The sequence below is a fragment of the Oncorhynchus nerka genome, linkage group LG14 (genome assembly GCF_034236695.1).
Source record: "Oncorhynchus nerka isolate Pitt River linkage group LG14, Oner_Uvic_2.0, whole genome shotgun sequence".
NCBI classification, from domain to species: domain Eukaryota; kingdom Metazoa; phylum Chordata; class Actinopteri; order Salmoniformes; family Salmonidae; genus Oncorhynchus; species Oncorhynchus nerka.
This window is the reverse complement of record NC_088409.1, coordinates 60683189-60696700: the sequence shown is the minus strand read 5'-3', so window position 1 is coordinate 60696700 and position 13512 is coordinate 60683189. Positions and strand designations below refer to the sequence as shown.

The window sequence follows — 13512 nt, the reverse complement described above, 5'->3', positions numbered from 1 at the left end:
GAGAAAGAGAGAGAGAGAGAGAGAGAGAGGGAGAGAGAGAAAGAGAGAGAGAGAGATAGAGAGATAGAGAGAGAGAGAGAGAGAGAGAGAGAGAGAGAGAGAGCTCGTGTACTTCCTTCCCTTACTTCCAACTCGACTGAGAGGCAGCTACTGGAAACCATTTCACAATTGTGGAGGGTACACTCCCATTGAGGGGAGAAAAATGTCATGGGAAAGTGAAAGAACAATTGAGAAACTAAGAAGAACCATTTGTATACGCCTAGTAAAAACACAGTAGTTTTTGCGCTAATAATGTTGGGTCCAGCTTCCTGAGGCACCAGGACATTGTGTTGGTGCTGCTCTATGGAACCCGTCCTACTATTCTATGGGGAAGAAAGAAATGTACAACTGTCTGTTTCTCTCATGGACCTGTCTATGTTTTCTCCCGGGTAAGTCCAACTACTCTTGTTTAGGATTCCTGACAGTTGTGGTCAGAACCTTGAGTTTTATAACCATATATGTAGGATGACCAACAAAGGACTGGAAGAGCTATCTAGGATGTCACTCGAGATCAGAAAAGGAAGGACAAGTAAACAAACAATCTTATCTAAATGTATGTATCATCTGCTTCCCTACAAAAGAGGTATCATGAGAGATATCTTCTCTCAATTAACTATGCATTGCTATACACGTACTATAAATGTAGATTGCCATTGGGATATGAATGGATGTAGATGCTGCTCCTCTGTTGTCTCGTGAAATGTTTTATATTATATTTACATTATATTTATGTGTTCACTTTTGTCAAATTTTGGTCCATCAGGTTATGATTCAGAGGAATGTGTGACTTCTGTCTTGGCAAAGAGAGGTTCTGTTGACGTACCAAAGGGGGGCACTCTTTCCTTATCCTGTGTTGTTCAGCATTGTGGAGATGATGGCTGGACAGGGGGATGGGGGCTGTCAACAGAGGGACAGTTCCTTCTCTTTAGTCTCACTCCAAGGCATCATCTCTCCAAAGTCACATTGACAACCAATAGTACCCGTCTGCTCATGGACATCCTCAATGTCAACCAATCAGATCATGGAATGTACCAATGCCAGATCACCTGGGTTGAGGGATCCACCAGTGTTGGACATATGACATATGTGAACATCACTGCAGGTACATATGGTCCTTCTAGTCTACATGAACTGTTTGTTAATGTTTCATACAGTGAATATACAGTATGTATTGCTCTGTAAGATTTTCCCCCAAAATGAGAATCAATCACAGAAAATGACCACTCGACATTCCCAGATGACAGGTAGACTGGTATGCATGTGATCTGACTTCATTGATGTGCTGTACCTTTTCTCTGCAGCCATACCACCCACATCCGTGAGGAAGGTCTATTCCAGGGTGGCGGTGTATGTAAGTATCTGTTTGGTAATCACCCTGGTTTTGGGTCTGGCTTACCATATAAGGTCAAAGGTCCCATCTCAGCCCCCACCAATACCACCGCCCAAGCCCCCACCACGCTCCCAAAGTGCACGCAAGGACAAGCCCCGTAAGACATCTCTTTCTTTATCGTTACAATTTCATAACATCTTGCTGCAGTGTGTTGACATGCACATTTCTACTACAGCCTTGTACATGAACATGCGATCAATTTGTACAGTTGATCGTGTCTACAGCTTATTTAAAGGCCAGTCTAATGCTAATTTGTGAAGTGCCCAATTAGGAATGTATTAAATCTAATTCTGACCCTGATATTTTCTTTGCAGCCACACCCAAGCCTAAACCAAAGATAGAGGTGAGTATTATTTGAATAATTGTTTCTGAATGCCCTTTTCCTTAACCTTTTTCTAGAATGCTTTCTCGGGCTAACCTGAGTGTCTGTTTTTCTTGCAGTTGGTCTATGCAGCTCTTTCAAAGGACTGCCTTGAACAGCAGAATCCTAATCCTCAACGAAAAGCCGCACAGCTCACAGTCTACTCCTCTCCCCGCTTCTCCTGACTCACTGTTTAGTGTGGGATGGACAGTCAGACTTTTATATTGTAGAGACCTCAACCCAACTCCTATCCACTGGGCACACATTAGTTGAATCAACGTTGTTTCCACGAAAGTACGTTGAACCAACGTGGAATAAACGTTGCATTGACATCTGTGCCCAGTAGGCAGTGACCTCATCAAATGGTTCGGATCTCTTGTCGTAAAGGCTAATGCGTTGAGTTGATAGTCGCTGGACCGAGGTTCGAGTCCTGGCCGAGGCTATCCCCTGAATTCATGTCAATATTCACCTCCGCATGTAACAGACTTGTGTTGATCGAGTGGTCACATTTCAGAGATCTGGAATGAATGACTTCAGATGCTTTCTGATTTTGTGTGTGCCATGCAGTAACTTCCATCCTCGCGCTCAGCTAGATCGTGGTGCTATGTGAAAATCATCTCTAAATGTAATCTGTGTTCAGTGTTCTAATTTGTGTTTTATGCAACTGTCTTTTATTTGTTAACACTGTCATTATTATTTGTGGGAATTACTTTCTCTGCCGTGTGTTTGAATCAACAGACTAGAACTGATGTTCCATACCAAAATGTTGCCACTGCTAAGAAAAGTTGAGCAAATTCTATTAAATGTAGCCCCCTCAAAACAATGTTCCATGTAAAGCAGACCTGGGTTCAGACACTATTTGAACTATTTCAAATACTTTGAGTGTTTGCTCTAGTCTGCCTGGGGGACCTGAGGGGCGAGCTTTGCCATTTTTGGACTATTCTATTGGTCCATTATGCCAGGCAAACTCAATCAAGCACATATACATTATTTAAGAGAATTTCAAATAGTATTTGAACCCATGTCTAAAGCATGCTCTCTCCCTTTTATAATAAACAGACAAAAACAATCAGATATGCCTCTGTTCCTTCCTGTGAGGTCACTGAATTAAGCAACACAACACAAATTGACACAAAATACCACATTTTATTTTACAATAAATTCTTAATGGCACATTACATAACGAAATATACATATTCATGTTTAGGCTTTTTTAAATGAACATTTCCTTTCATTTGACCTCTTTCATTAATTTAATCTGCAATTAAATTTTTACATAACATCAATAGCAAAATATAAAATCAATAAATTATGGCCTTATTAACAAAGAGTAGGCTGAGGGGCACTTGTGGATGCCCTCTACAAACTAAAAGACTAGTTCCTATATAACTTTCTGGCCTGCTCAACTTTCTGAGTTTTTGTGTACCACATAACAGAACTCCAGTCACAAATACTCCAGCGATAAGAATGAACCTCTATACAACTATAGTGCATGGATATTCTCCCAAACTCAAATATAGCTGACTGATTTGGTCACATCAATGGAGACCAATGTGTTCCTGGGTGAAGACATTCACACGTGATTGGTTTGTAATCATGTAGCTTGCAACAAGGTAAAGCCATCATATAGTTTGGAACTACAATGCACTAACATTGTTTTGGGGTTTGTGAGATCAAATGTTTTTTGCTGTTTGCTTCTACTTAAGACTGAAAAATGAACCATCAAAATCACAAGGCATTCAATCACAGTTCCAAAACAAGATCCCTTTAAAATATTATATTGCCAATTATTTCTTTTTGGAGAAATGTTAGTGAGGGAAAAAAAACACTGTGAATTGACTTTAACTACTGAAAACGATTTCCATGGAGCAGACTGTGAGTTTCTCAGACATGCACCCTTTTAGAAGCAGACATGTTTTCAATTAACATTGATTCATTGGGTGAAATACAACTGGCTGTTTATATAAGGACATGTGAGAAGCAGACCTCGGTTCAAATGCTACATTAAACCTTTTCAAATACGTCCTTTGTGCTTGATTAAGCCTTGTCTGGCTTAATGGACACATACAATAGTCCCAAAACGGCAAACCAGGCAGGCTAGAGCACACATTCAAAGTATTTGAAAGATTTCGAATAGTATTTGAACCCAGGTCTGGATTCATCAGACACCCACAGCTAAACGTAAACCAAAATAAAACCTTATCTAAACTCTCTGCTCAACCTCTCACACAGTGAGAAGCACATGGAAAGTGAAAGGGTTTCAGATAGATTGTAAGGCGCGACTTTGGCTAAATTAAGCTTGTGACAGAGCGCAATGGCATTTTTCTTTTCGTGTGAGCAAATCTCCACAAATGGAGCACTTGATTTATGAGGGTCAAGTCCCTTCCTTCGGCAGCTTAAGACAAACCCGATCACTTCAATACTGTTTGATGAGGATTGAGCCATATAGATAAATGCCGTATCTATCAATTCCATGTCGGAAACAGGAAGTAAACAACAATTCCAATTCCTTATTGTCCTCAATGTAATTCCTATAAGATTCAAAAATAAATAGTTGAATTGAAATGGAACGGACCCCAACCCTAGAATCTATGCAGTATCTAAATACTGTATCTTTCTCTATTGTGGATTGATCCGTTCTATTGACCTGCATTGACTGTACTGTGTGTGAGGCCAGAGGGGGAGACGACCAGCATTACAACAGGTGACTCAAAATGAAGCGAAACTACTGCCGGAAGAACTCCTTGTAAGGCAATAAACTAACTGTCCCCAGACAGACAAACTGGGGCAAAGACAAGAGAGACATTTCCCATGGTGAAACAACATCCGTTTCTGAAGGCCAGTACCACAACTTACACCCTCCTGGACCCATATATGGAGATCGTAGCAGAAGAGGACCACAATGAACAATCGCTGTAATCTGAGAGATGAGTGCAGCGAAAAAGTGACCCATAACCACAGTTTCGTAAATCAATGACGATGAATGTTGTGAGGTTAAAGGCCCAGTGCAATCAAACACTAGCTTTTACTGTGTTCTATATATATTTCCACACTATGAGGTTGGAATAATACTGTGAAATTGTGAAAATGGTGATAATGCCATTTTAGTGTAAGAGCTGTTTGAAAAGCCCTGAAGTTTCTGCCTGTCCTGGTGGGATGGAGTTTTGGCCTTCCATTGGTGACATCACCACGCAGTACATTGGTTAATAGACCAATAAGAAAGAGAGTTCCCAACCTCTATGCCAATAAGTTTCAGTTTCCCCTCCCCACTCCCAGATAGTCCTAGCAAAATTCTTGCTTGAGAAATGATCCTTTGCTAAGGAGCTATTTCTGTTTCTTTTTGACCATTTGAAAACAATCTCAGTAAGGTACTTTATTGTTACCCAGAAATGATATTATATTGAGATAAAATGCCTGCATTGGACCTTTAAACCTTGCCTTGTCTAGTTGTTGTATGAGGTTAATGTTACAGATGAGAATTTCAGCAACACATGGCGCCTAGCCTCTCACTGTGAGCTATTTCTGTACCAGACACATCGAGAGAGAGAGAGAGAGAGAGAGAGAGAGAGATACTGAGAGGACTCACAGGATTCTCCCTCCTTTCCAGCTCAGTATCTGTCTGCGTGTGTGCTCTTATGCACTAGCTAATCCACTTAATTCCCTTTAGTCATGAAGTTCAGTACATTTTGTGATTCCAATGTGAATGCGTTGGTGATGTTGGGGATGTTCTTTGCTCCAACAGTGTTGTCCCTTTTTTGGAAAATCCAGATGTCTATTCGGACTGCAATAGAAAATAACATAAATGTCCCATTACAACAACAACATCATCATCATCAGCATCATCATCTCTATTCTAATGAGGGATCAGGCTGATAGGTTAAAGCAGGATCTCTAGCTAGATAGTGTACTACAGACAAGAGATGAGGGATGCAGAGCAGACCCAGCAGTGAAGGGACTGTGATACAGGACCCAGCTCAGAGCAGACCCAGCAGTGATGGGACTGTGATACAGGACCCAGCTCAGAGCAGACCCAGCAGAGAAGGGACTGTGATACAGGACCCAGCTCAGAGCAGACCCAGCAGTGATAGGACTGTGATACAGGACCCAGCTCAGAGCAGACCCAGCAGTGAAGGGACTGTGATACAGGACCAAGCTACTGTCCCTGATGCTATATCCACCTATCATATCCCAATGTCTGAAGGAGAGCAGTGGGTCACTTCAAGACTGCATTCACTGAGCAGTGTGTTTATCACACATGCAGCACAGTAGACTAGGGTAGAGTAGAATAGAGTACAGTACAGTGAAGTATAGTATATAGTACAGTGCTGTATAGTATAATATAATACAGTATAGTACAGTCTTGGCCAAATGTTTTGAGAATGACACAAATATACATTTTCACAAAGTCTGCTGCCTCAGTTTGTAAGATGGCAATTTGCATATACTCCAGAATGTTATGAAGAGTGATCAGATGAAATGCAATTAATTGCAAAGTCCCTCTTTGCCATGCAAATGAACTGAATCCCCCAAAAACATTTCCACTGCATTTCAGCCCTGCCACAAAAAGGACCAGCTGACATCACTGATGTCAGTGATTCTCTCGTTAACACAGGTGTGAGTGTTGACGAGGACAAGGCTGGAGGTCACTCTATCATGCTTATTGAGTTTGAATAACAGACTGGAAGCTTCCAAAGGAGGGTGGTGCTTGGAAACATTGTTCTTCCTCTGTCAAACATGATTATCTGCAAGGAAACACGTGCCGTCATCATTGCTTTGCACAAAAAGGGCTTCACAGGCAAGAATATTGCTGCCAGTAAGATTGCACCTAAATCAACCATTTATCAGATCATCAATAACTTCAAGGAGAGGGGTTCAATTGTTGTGAAGAAGGCTTCAGGGCACCAAAGAAAGTCTAGCAAGCGGCAGGACCGTCTCCTAAAGTTGATTCAGCTGCGGGATTGGGGCACCACCAGTACAGAGATTGCTCAGGAATGGCAGCAGGCAGGTGTGAGTGCATCTGCACGCACAGCGAGGCAAAGACTTTTGGAGGATGGCCTGGTGTCAAGAAGGGCAGAAAAGAAGCCACTTCTCTCCAGGAAAAACATCAGGGACAGACTGATATTCTGCAAAAGGTACAGGGATTGGACTGCTGAGGATTGGGGTAAAGTCATTTTCTCTGATGAATCCCCTTTCCGAAAGCTTCGGTCCTGTGTCATGCCAACAGTAAAGCATCCTGAGACCATTAATATGTGGGGTTGCTTCTCAGCCAAGGGAGTGGGCTCACTCACAATTTTGCCTAAGAAACACAGCCATGAATAAAGAATGGTACCAACATATCCTCCGAGAACAACTTCTCCCAACCATCCAGGAACAGTTTGGTGATGAACAATGCCTTTTCCATCTTGATGGAGCACCTTGCCACACGGCAAAAGTGATAACTAAGTGGTAACTAAGTGGCTCGGGGAACAAAACATCGGAAAATCCCATTGAGAACTTGTGGTCAATCCTCAAGAGGTGGATGGACAAACAAAAACCCACAAATTCTGACAAACTCCAAGCATTGATTATGCAAGAATGGGCTGCCATCAGTCAGGATGTGGCCCAGAATTTAATTGACAGCATACCAGGGCGGATTGCAGAGGTCTTGAAAAAGAAGGGTCAACACTGCAAATATTGTTTCTTTTGCATCAACTTCATGTAATTGTCAACAAAAGCCTTTGACACTTATGAAATGCTTGTAATTATACTTCAGTATTCCATAGTAACATCTGACAAAAATATATAAAGACACTGAAGCAGCAAACTTTGTGGAAATGAATATGTGTCATTCTCAAAACATTTGGCCACGACTGTATAGTACAGTTCAGTATAGTACAGTATAGTATGGTACAGTACAGTGAGACATCACTTACAGTTGTGGCGTGACTCATCTTGTCAAAGCGGAACTTCAAGTTTGACCTGGGAGACATCTTACTCTTCACATCTGGAGGGAGAATTAGAGAAAGCCTCCGTTAAACAGAGGAATACACACTCTATGATTGAGTGTCAATCACACATTGAGGATGAGAAAACATACTCGCCGACAATAAAGTAAGTAACACGTGTGCTTCCTGATTAGTTCAAGTATAGAACGTCAACAAACCCACCATTGGAATCTACAGTGTAAGAGATGCATACAGAGGACACAGAGACCTATATAAGGTCTCTTCTGGTAAGAAGAGTGGCGGGGGCGTATGCCTCATGACTAACGAGACATGGTGTGATGAAGGAAACATACAGGAACTCAAATCCTTCTGTTCACCTGATTTAGAATTCCTCACAATCAAATGTAGACCGCATTATCTTCCAAGAGAATTCTCCTCGATTATAATCACAGCCGTATATATCCCCCCCCAAGCAGACACATCGATGGCTCTGAACGAACTTTATTTAACTCTTTGCAAACTGGAAACCATTTATCCGGAGGCTGCATTCATTGTAGCTGGGGATTTTAACAAAGCTAATCTGAAAACAAGACTCCCTAAATTTTACCAGCATATCGATTGCGCAACCAGGGGTGGTAAAACCTTGGATCATTGTTACTCTAACTTCCGCGACGCATATAAGGCCCTGCCCCGCCCCCCTTTCGGAAAAGCTGACCACGACTCCATTTTGCTGATCCCTGCCTACAGGCAGAAACTAAAACAAGAGGCTCCCACGCTGAGGTCTGTCCAACGCTGGTCAGACCAAGCTGACTCCACACTCCAAGACTGCTTCCATCACGTGGACTGGGACATGTTTCGTATTGCGTCAGATGGAAATATTGACGAATACGCTGATTCGGTGTGCGAGTTCATTAGAACGTGCGTCGAAGATGTCGTTCCCATAGCAACGATAAAAACATTCCCAAACCAGAAACCGTGGATTGATGGCAGCATTCGCGTGAAACTGAAAGCGCGAACCACTGCTTTTAATCAGGGCAAGGTGTCTGGTAACATGTTCGAATATAAACAATGCAGCTATTCCCTCCGCAAGGCTATTAAACAAGCTAAGCGTCAGTACAGAGACAAAGTGGAATCTCAATTCAATGGCTCAGACACAAGAGGCATGTGGCAGGGTCTACAGTCAATCACGGACTACAAGAAGAAACCCAGCCCAGTCACGGACCAGGATGTCTTGCTCCCAGGCAGACTAAATAACTTTTTTGCCCGCTTTGAGGACAATACAGTGCCACTGACACGGCCTGCAACGAAAACATGCGGTCTCTCCTTCACTGCAGCCGAGGTGAGTAAGACATTTAAACGTGTTAACCCTCGCAAGGCTGCAGGCCCAGACGGCATCCCCTGTTCCCACATGCTTCAAGAGGGCCACCATTGTTCCTGTTCCCAAGAAAGCTAAGGTAACTGAGCTAAACGACTACCGCCCCGTAGCACTCACTTCCGTCATCATGAAGTGCTTTGAGAGACTAGTCAAGGACCATATCACCTCCACCCTACCTGACACCCTAGACCCACTCCAATTTGCTTACCGCCCAAATAGGTCCACAGACGATGCAATCTCAACCACACTGCACACTGCCCTAACCCACCTGGACAAGAGGAATACCTATGTGAGAATGCTGTTCATCGACTACAGCTCGGCATTCAATACCATAGTACCCTCCAAGCTCGTCATCAAGCTCGAGACCCTGGGTCTCGACCCGCCCTGTGCAACTGGGTACTGGACTTCCTGACGGGCCGCCCCAGGTGGTGAGGGTAGGCAACAACATCTCCTCCCCGCTGATCCTCAACACGGGGCCCCACAAGGTGCGTTCTGAGCCCTCTCCTGTACTCCCTGTTCACCCACGACTGCGTGGCCATGCACGCCTCCAACTCAATTATCAAGTTTGCGGACGACACAACAGTGGTAGGCTTGATTACCAACAACGACGAGACGGCCTACAGGGAGGAGGTGAGGGCCCTCGGAGTGTGGTGTCAGGAAAATAACCTCACACTCAACGTCAACAAAACTAAGGAGATGATTGTGGACTTCAGGAAACAGCAGAGGGAACACCCCTATCCACATCGATGGATCAGTAGTGGAGAGGGTAGCAAGTTTTAAGTTCCTCGGCATACACATCACAGACAAACTGAATTGGTCCACTCACACTGACAGCGTCGTGAAGAAGGCGCAGCAGCGCCTCTTCAACCTCAGGAGGCTGAAGAAATTCGGCTTGTCACCAAAAGCACTCACAAACTTCTACAGATGCACAATCGAGAGCATCCTGGCGGGCTGTATCACCGCCTGGTACGGCAACTGCTCCGCCCTCAACCGTAAGGCTCTCCAGAGGGTAGTGAGGTCTGCACAACGCATCACCGGGGGCAAACTACCTGCCCTCCAGGACACCTACACCACCCGATGTTACAGGAAGGCCATAAAGATCATCAAGGACATCAACCACCCGAACCACTGCCTGTTCACCCCGCTATCATCCAGAAGGCGAGGTCAGTACAGGTGCATCAAAGCTGGGACCGAGAGACTGAAAAACAGCTTCTATCTCAAGGCCATCAGACTGTTAAACAGCCACCACTAACATTGAGTGGCTGCTGCCAACACACTGTCATTGACACTGACCCAACTCCAGCCACTTTAATAATAATAATAATGTAAATATATCACTAGCCACTTTAAACAATGCTACCTTATATAATGTTACTTACCCTACATTATTCATCTCATATGCATATGTATATACTGTACTCTAGATCATCGACTGCATTCTTATGTCACTAGCCACTTTAACTATGCCACTTTGTTTACTTTGTCTACATACTCATCTCATATGTATATACTGTACTCGATACCATCTACTGTATGCTGCTCTGTACCATCACTCATTCATATATCCTTATGTACATATTCCTTATCCCCTTACACTGTGTACAAGACAGTAGTTTTGGAATTGTTAGTTAGATTACTTGTTGGTTATCACTGCATTGTCGGAACTAGAAGCACAAGCATTTCGCTACACTCGCATTAACATCTGCTAACCATGTGTATGTGACAAATAAAATTTGATTTGATTTTATTTGATTTATATAACAGAGATGCTCGAGTGTTGAGTAACCCCGATGACTTGCAGAATGCCTAGACTTCAGCTCAAAGGGCTAACATGGTCTTATGGTGTGCGGGAGACCCAGGTTTGGATCCCAGTCGGTCACACCTAGGTGTTGTGTAGTGTATCAGTGGTGGGTGTTTACCTGTGGGACTGCGACACATGATGAGGGGGGTGGCAGAGCCTTGGCTCTCCACGCTGAGGGAAGGGTAGGGGCTGAACACAGACGAGGAGGCTATGGACGGGTGGATTCCCTGGGAGAGGAAGATGAGGAGGGAGAAGAGGAAGAGGGAAGGATGAAGAGGGAGAAGAGGAGGAGGAAGTTTAGGAAGACCTGTCAGGGCGTCTGTATCATTCTACTGTCACCACACACTACAGACTACACACTACATACTAGGGCTACTAACTCAAGGCCAATAGGCATCAACTGGAATTACTACAAATGGTTGGTTTTCAGCACTGTGCTGCCGTTGTGCTCTTGAGCAAGGAACTTAACCCCCAAACTGCTCCAGAGGGGCACACAAATTCCAGCCTTTGGTTAACTGAGTTCTGTTCAACAGCAAAACTGTAAACTGAGCTGTTAACTGTTGAACAACAGTTTTCTTTGTGTGTAAACACTGATCTGTGTATGTTAATGTGTGTATGATACAATCATTCTCATCCTTCGCCAAGTGTTCGTGATTGACATCCAACGCAATACGATCCAAAGAGAGTGACAGAAACCATAACTGACTTAATCACCAGCTGTCATTGCATCATCTCAATTTATTCTCTCAGTACTGCCAAATTATCTCAAATCATTCCAACAGTGTCATTTGATGATGCCTTCATGCAGTTAACGATGAAACAAACATGGTCCTTATACAATTCATCATTTTGTGTCCCACAACTACTGAGCACCACAGGCCTGTGATCTGCCCAATTATGTTCCAGAAGCACCCTGGCAGTCCTGATCCAAATGCTATGGCCCACCCAAGCCCACCCTGCCCCCCTGTCTCCCAGCCCACTGCCTCATTGTTCCCCCTGCCTCCCTACTCCCTAACCCTCTGTCCATCCTACATACGCCACCAGCATAATGGCTCCAGGGCCTCCCCAGCCCCCTTGTCTCCCCAATGGCTGCAGGCCCTCACAGTGTCAAGCTCCTCCAGGGCCTCTCCCTCCCCGGTGGTGCTGCTGAAGCTGCTGGTGCTGGAGGAGGAGCGGGAGATGTTGGGTCTGCTGCTGCAGTCCTTCAGCTTGAGGAACGGCCTGGTGACAGGAGGTAGAGGAACAGCATTAGAGGAGCGGAGAAGAGAGGAGAGACGAGGACCAGGAGAGGGGACGGGAGGAGAGGAGAGAGGACGGGAGGAGAGGAGAGAGGACGGGAGGAGAGGAGAGAGGACGGGAGGAGAGGAGACGAGAGGAGAGACGAGAACCAGGAGAGGGGACGGGAGGAGAGGAGAGAGGACGAGAGGAGAGGAGAGGAGAGAGGACGGGAGGAGAGGAGAGACGAGGACCAAGAGAGGGGACGGGAGGAGAGGAGAGAGGACAGGAGGAGAGGAGAGAGGACAGGAGGAGAGGAGACGAGAGGAGAGACGAGGACCAGGAGAGGGGACGGGGCGGGAGGAGAGGAGAGAGGACGAGAGGAGAGGAGAGAGGACGGGAGGAGAGGAGAGACGAGGACCAGGAGAGGGGACGGGAGGAGAGGAGAGAGGACAGGAGGAGAGGAGAGAGGACGGGAGGAGAGGAGAGACGAGAACCAAGAGAGGGGACGGGAGGAGAGGAGAGAGGACAGGAGGAGAGGAGAGAGGACGAGACGAGAGGAGAGAGGACGGGAGGAGAGGAGAGGAGAGGAGAGAGGACAGGAGGAGAGGAGAGAGGACGGGAGGAGAGGAGAGAGGACGGGAGGAGAGGAGAGAGGACAGGAGGAGAGGAGAGAGGACGGGAGGAGAGGGGACAGGAGGAGAGGAGAGAGGACGGGAGGAGAGGAGAGAGGATGGGAGGAGAGGAGAGAGGACGGGAGGAGAGGAGAGAGGACGGGAGGAAAGGAGAGAGGACGGGAGGAGAGGAGAGAGGACGGGGAGGAGAGGAGAGAGGACGGGAGGAGAGAGGACGGGAGGAGAGGAGAGAGGACGAGAGGAGAGAGGACGGGAGGAGAGGAGAGAGGACGGGAGGAGAGGAGACGAGAGGGAAGGAGAGGAGAGAGGACGGGAGGAGAGGAGAGAGGACGGGAGGAGAGGAGACGAGAGGAAAGGAGAGGAGAGGGGACGGGATGAGAGGAGAGAGGACGGGAGGAGAGGACGGGAGGAGAGGAGAGACGAGGACCAAGAGAGGGACGGGAGGAGAGGAGAGAGGACAGGAGGAGAGGAGAGAGGACGGGAGAGAGGAGACGAGAGGAGAGACGAGGACCAGGAGAGGGAACGGGGCGGGAGGAGAGAGAGAGGACGAGAGGAGAGGAGAGAGGACGGGAGGAGAGGAGAGACGAGGACCAGGAGAGGGGACGGGGGAGGAGAGGAGAGAGGACGGGAGGAGAGGACGGGAGGAGAGGAGAGACGAGGACCAAGAGAGGGGACGGGAGGAGAGGAGAGAGGACAGGAGGAGAGGAGAGAGGACGGGAGGAGAGGAGACGAGAGGAGAGACGAGGACCAGGAGAGGGAACGGGGCGGGAGG

At 46.1% G+C, this 13512-nt stretch overlaps 2 protein-coding genes across 7 annotated transcripts in view; one reads left to right on the top strand and one right to left on the bottom strand.

The window, feature by feature from the left end:
• The first annotated feature begins 61 nt into the window (after positions 1 to 61).
• On the top strand, positions 62 to 2862 carry LOC115141601 (uncharacterized). The gene is made up of 5 exons (XM_029680626.2): positions 62 to 428; positions 803 to 1141; positions 1341 to 1526; positions 1744 to 1772; positions 1871 to 2862. Exons 1-5 carry the CDS (start codon positions 365 to 367, stop codon positions 1973 to 1975), a joined length of 723 nt encoding a protein of 240 aa, XP_029536486.1. The 5' UTR covers positions 62 to 364; the 3' UTR covers positions 1976 to 2862.
• Positions 2863 to 2916: 54 nt separating this feature from the next.
• rap1gap2a (RAP1 GTPase activating protein 2a) overlaps positions 2917 to 13512 on the bottom strand; it is a 140943-nt gene continuing 130347 nt past the window's right edge. For all 6 annotated transcript variants that reach the window (XM_029680620.2, XM_065000229.1, XM_029680618.2 and 3 more), the window contains 4 exons: positions 11994 to 12111; positions 11009 to 11117; positions 7703 to 7773; positions 2917 to 5571 (listed from right to left, as the gene is read on the bottom strand). In XM_029680620.2, coding sequence (XP_029536480.1) covers positions 5563 to 5571; positions 7703 to 7773; positions 11009 to 11117; positions 11994 to 12111 — 307 coding nt within the window. In that variant the 3' untranslated portion in view covers positions 2917 to 5562. The remainder of the gene's footprint in view (positions 5572 to 7702; positions 7774 to 11008; positions 11118 to 11993; positions 12112 to 13512) is intronic.

Excerpts from the sequence above, each read along its gene's own strand:
- LOC115141601 (XM_029680626.2), top strand. The coding sequence starts at position 365 with ATGGGGAAGAAAGAAATGTACAACTGTCTGTTTCTCTCATGGACCTGT. Across the intron at positions 429-802 it reads CTGTCTATGTTTTCTCCCGG|GTTATGATTCAGAGGAATGT; the intron begins GTAAGTCCAACT and ends TTGGTCCATCAG. Across the intron at positions 1,773-1,870 it reads AGCCTAAACCAAAGATAGAG|TTGGTCTATGCAGCTCTTTC; the intron begins GTGAGTATTATT and ends TTTTTCTTGCAG.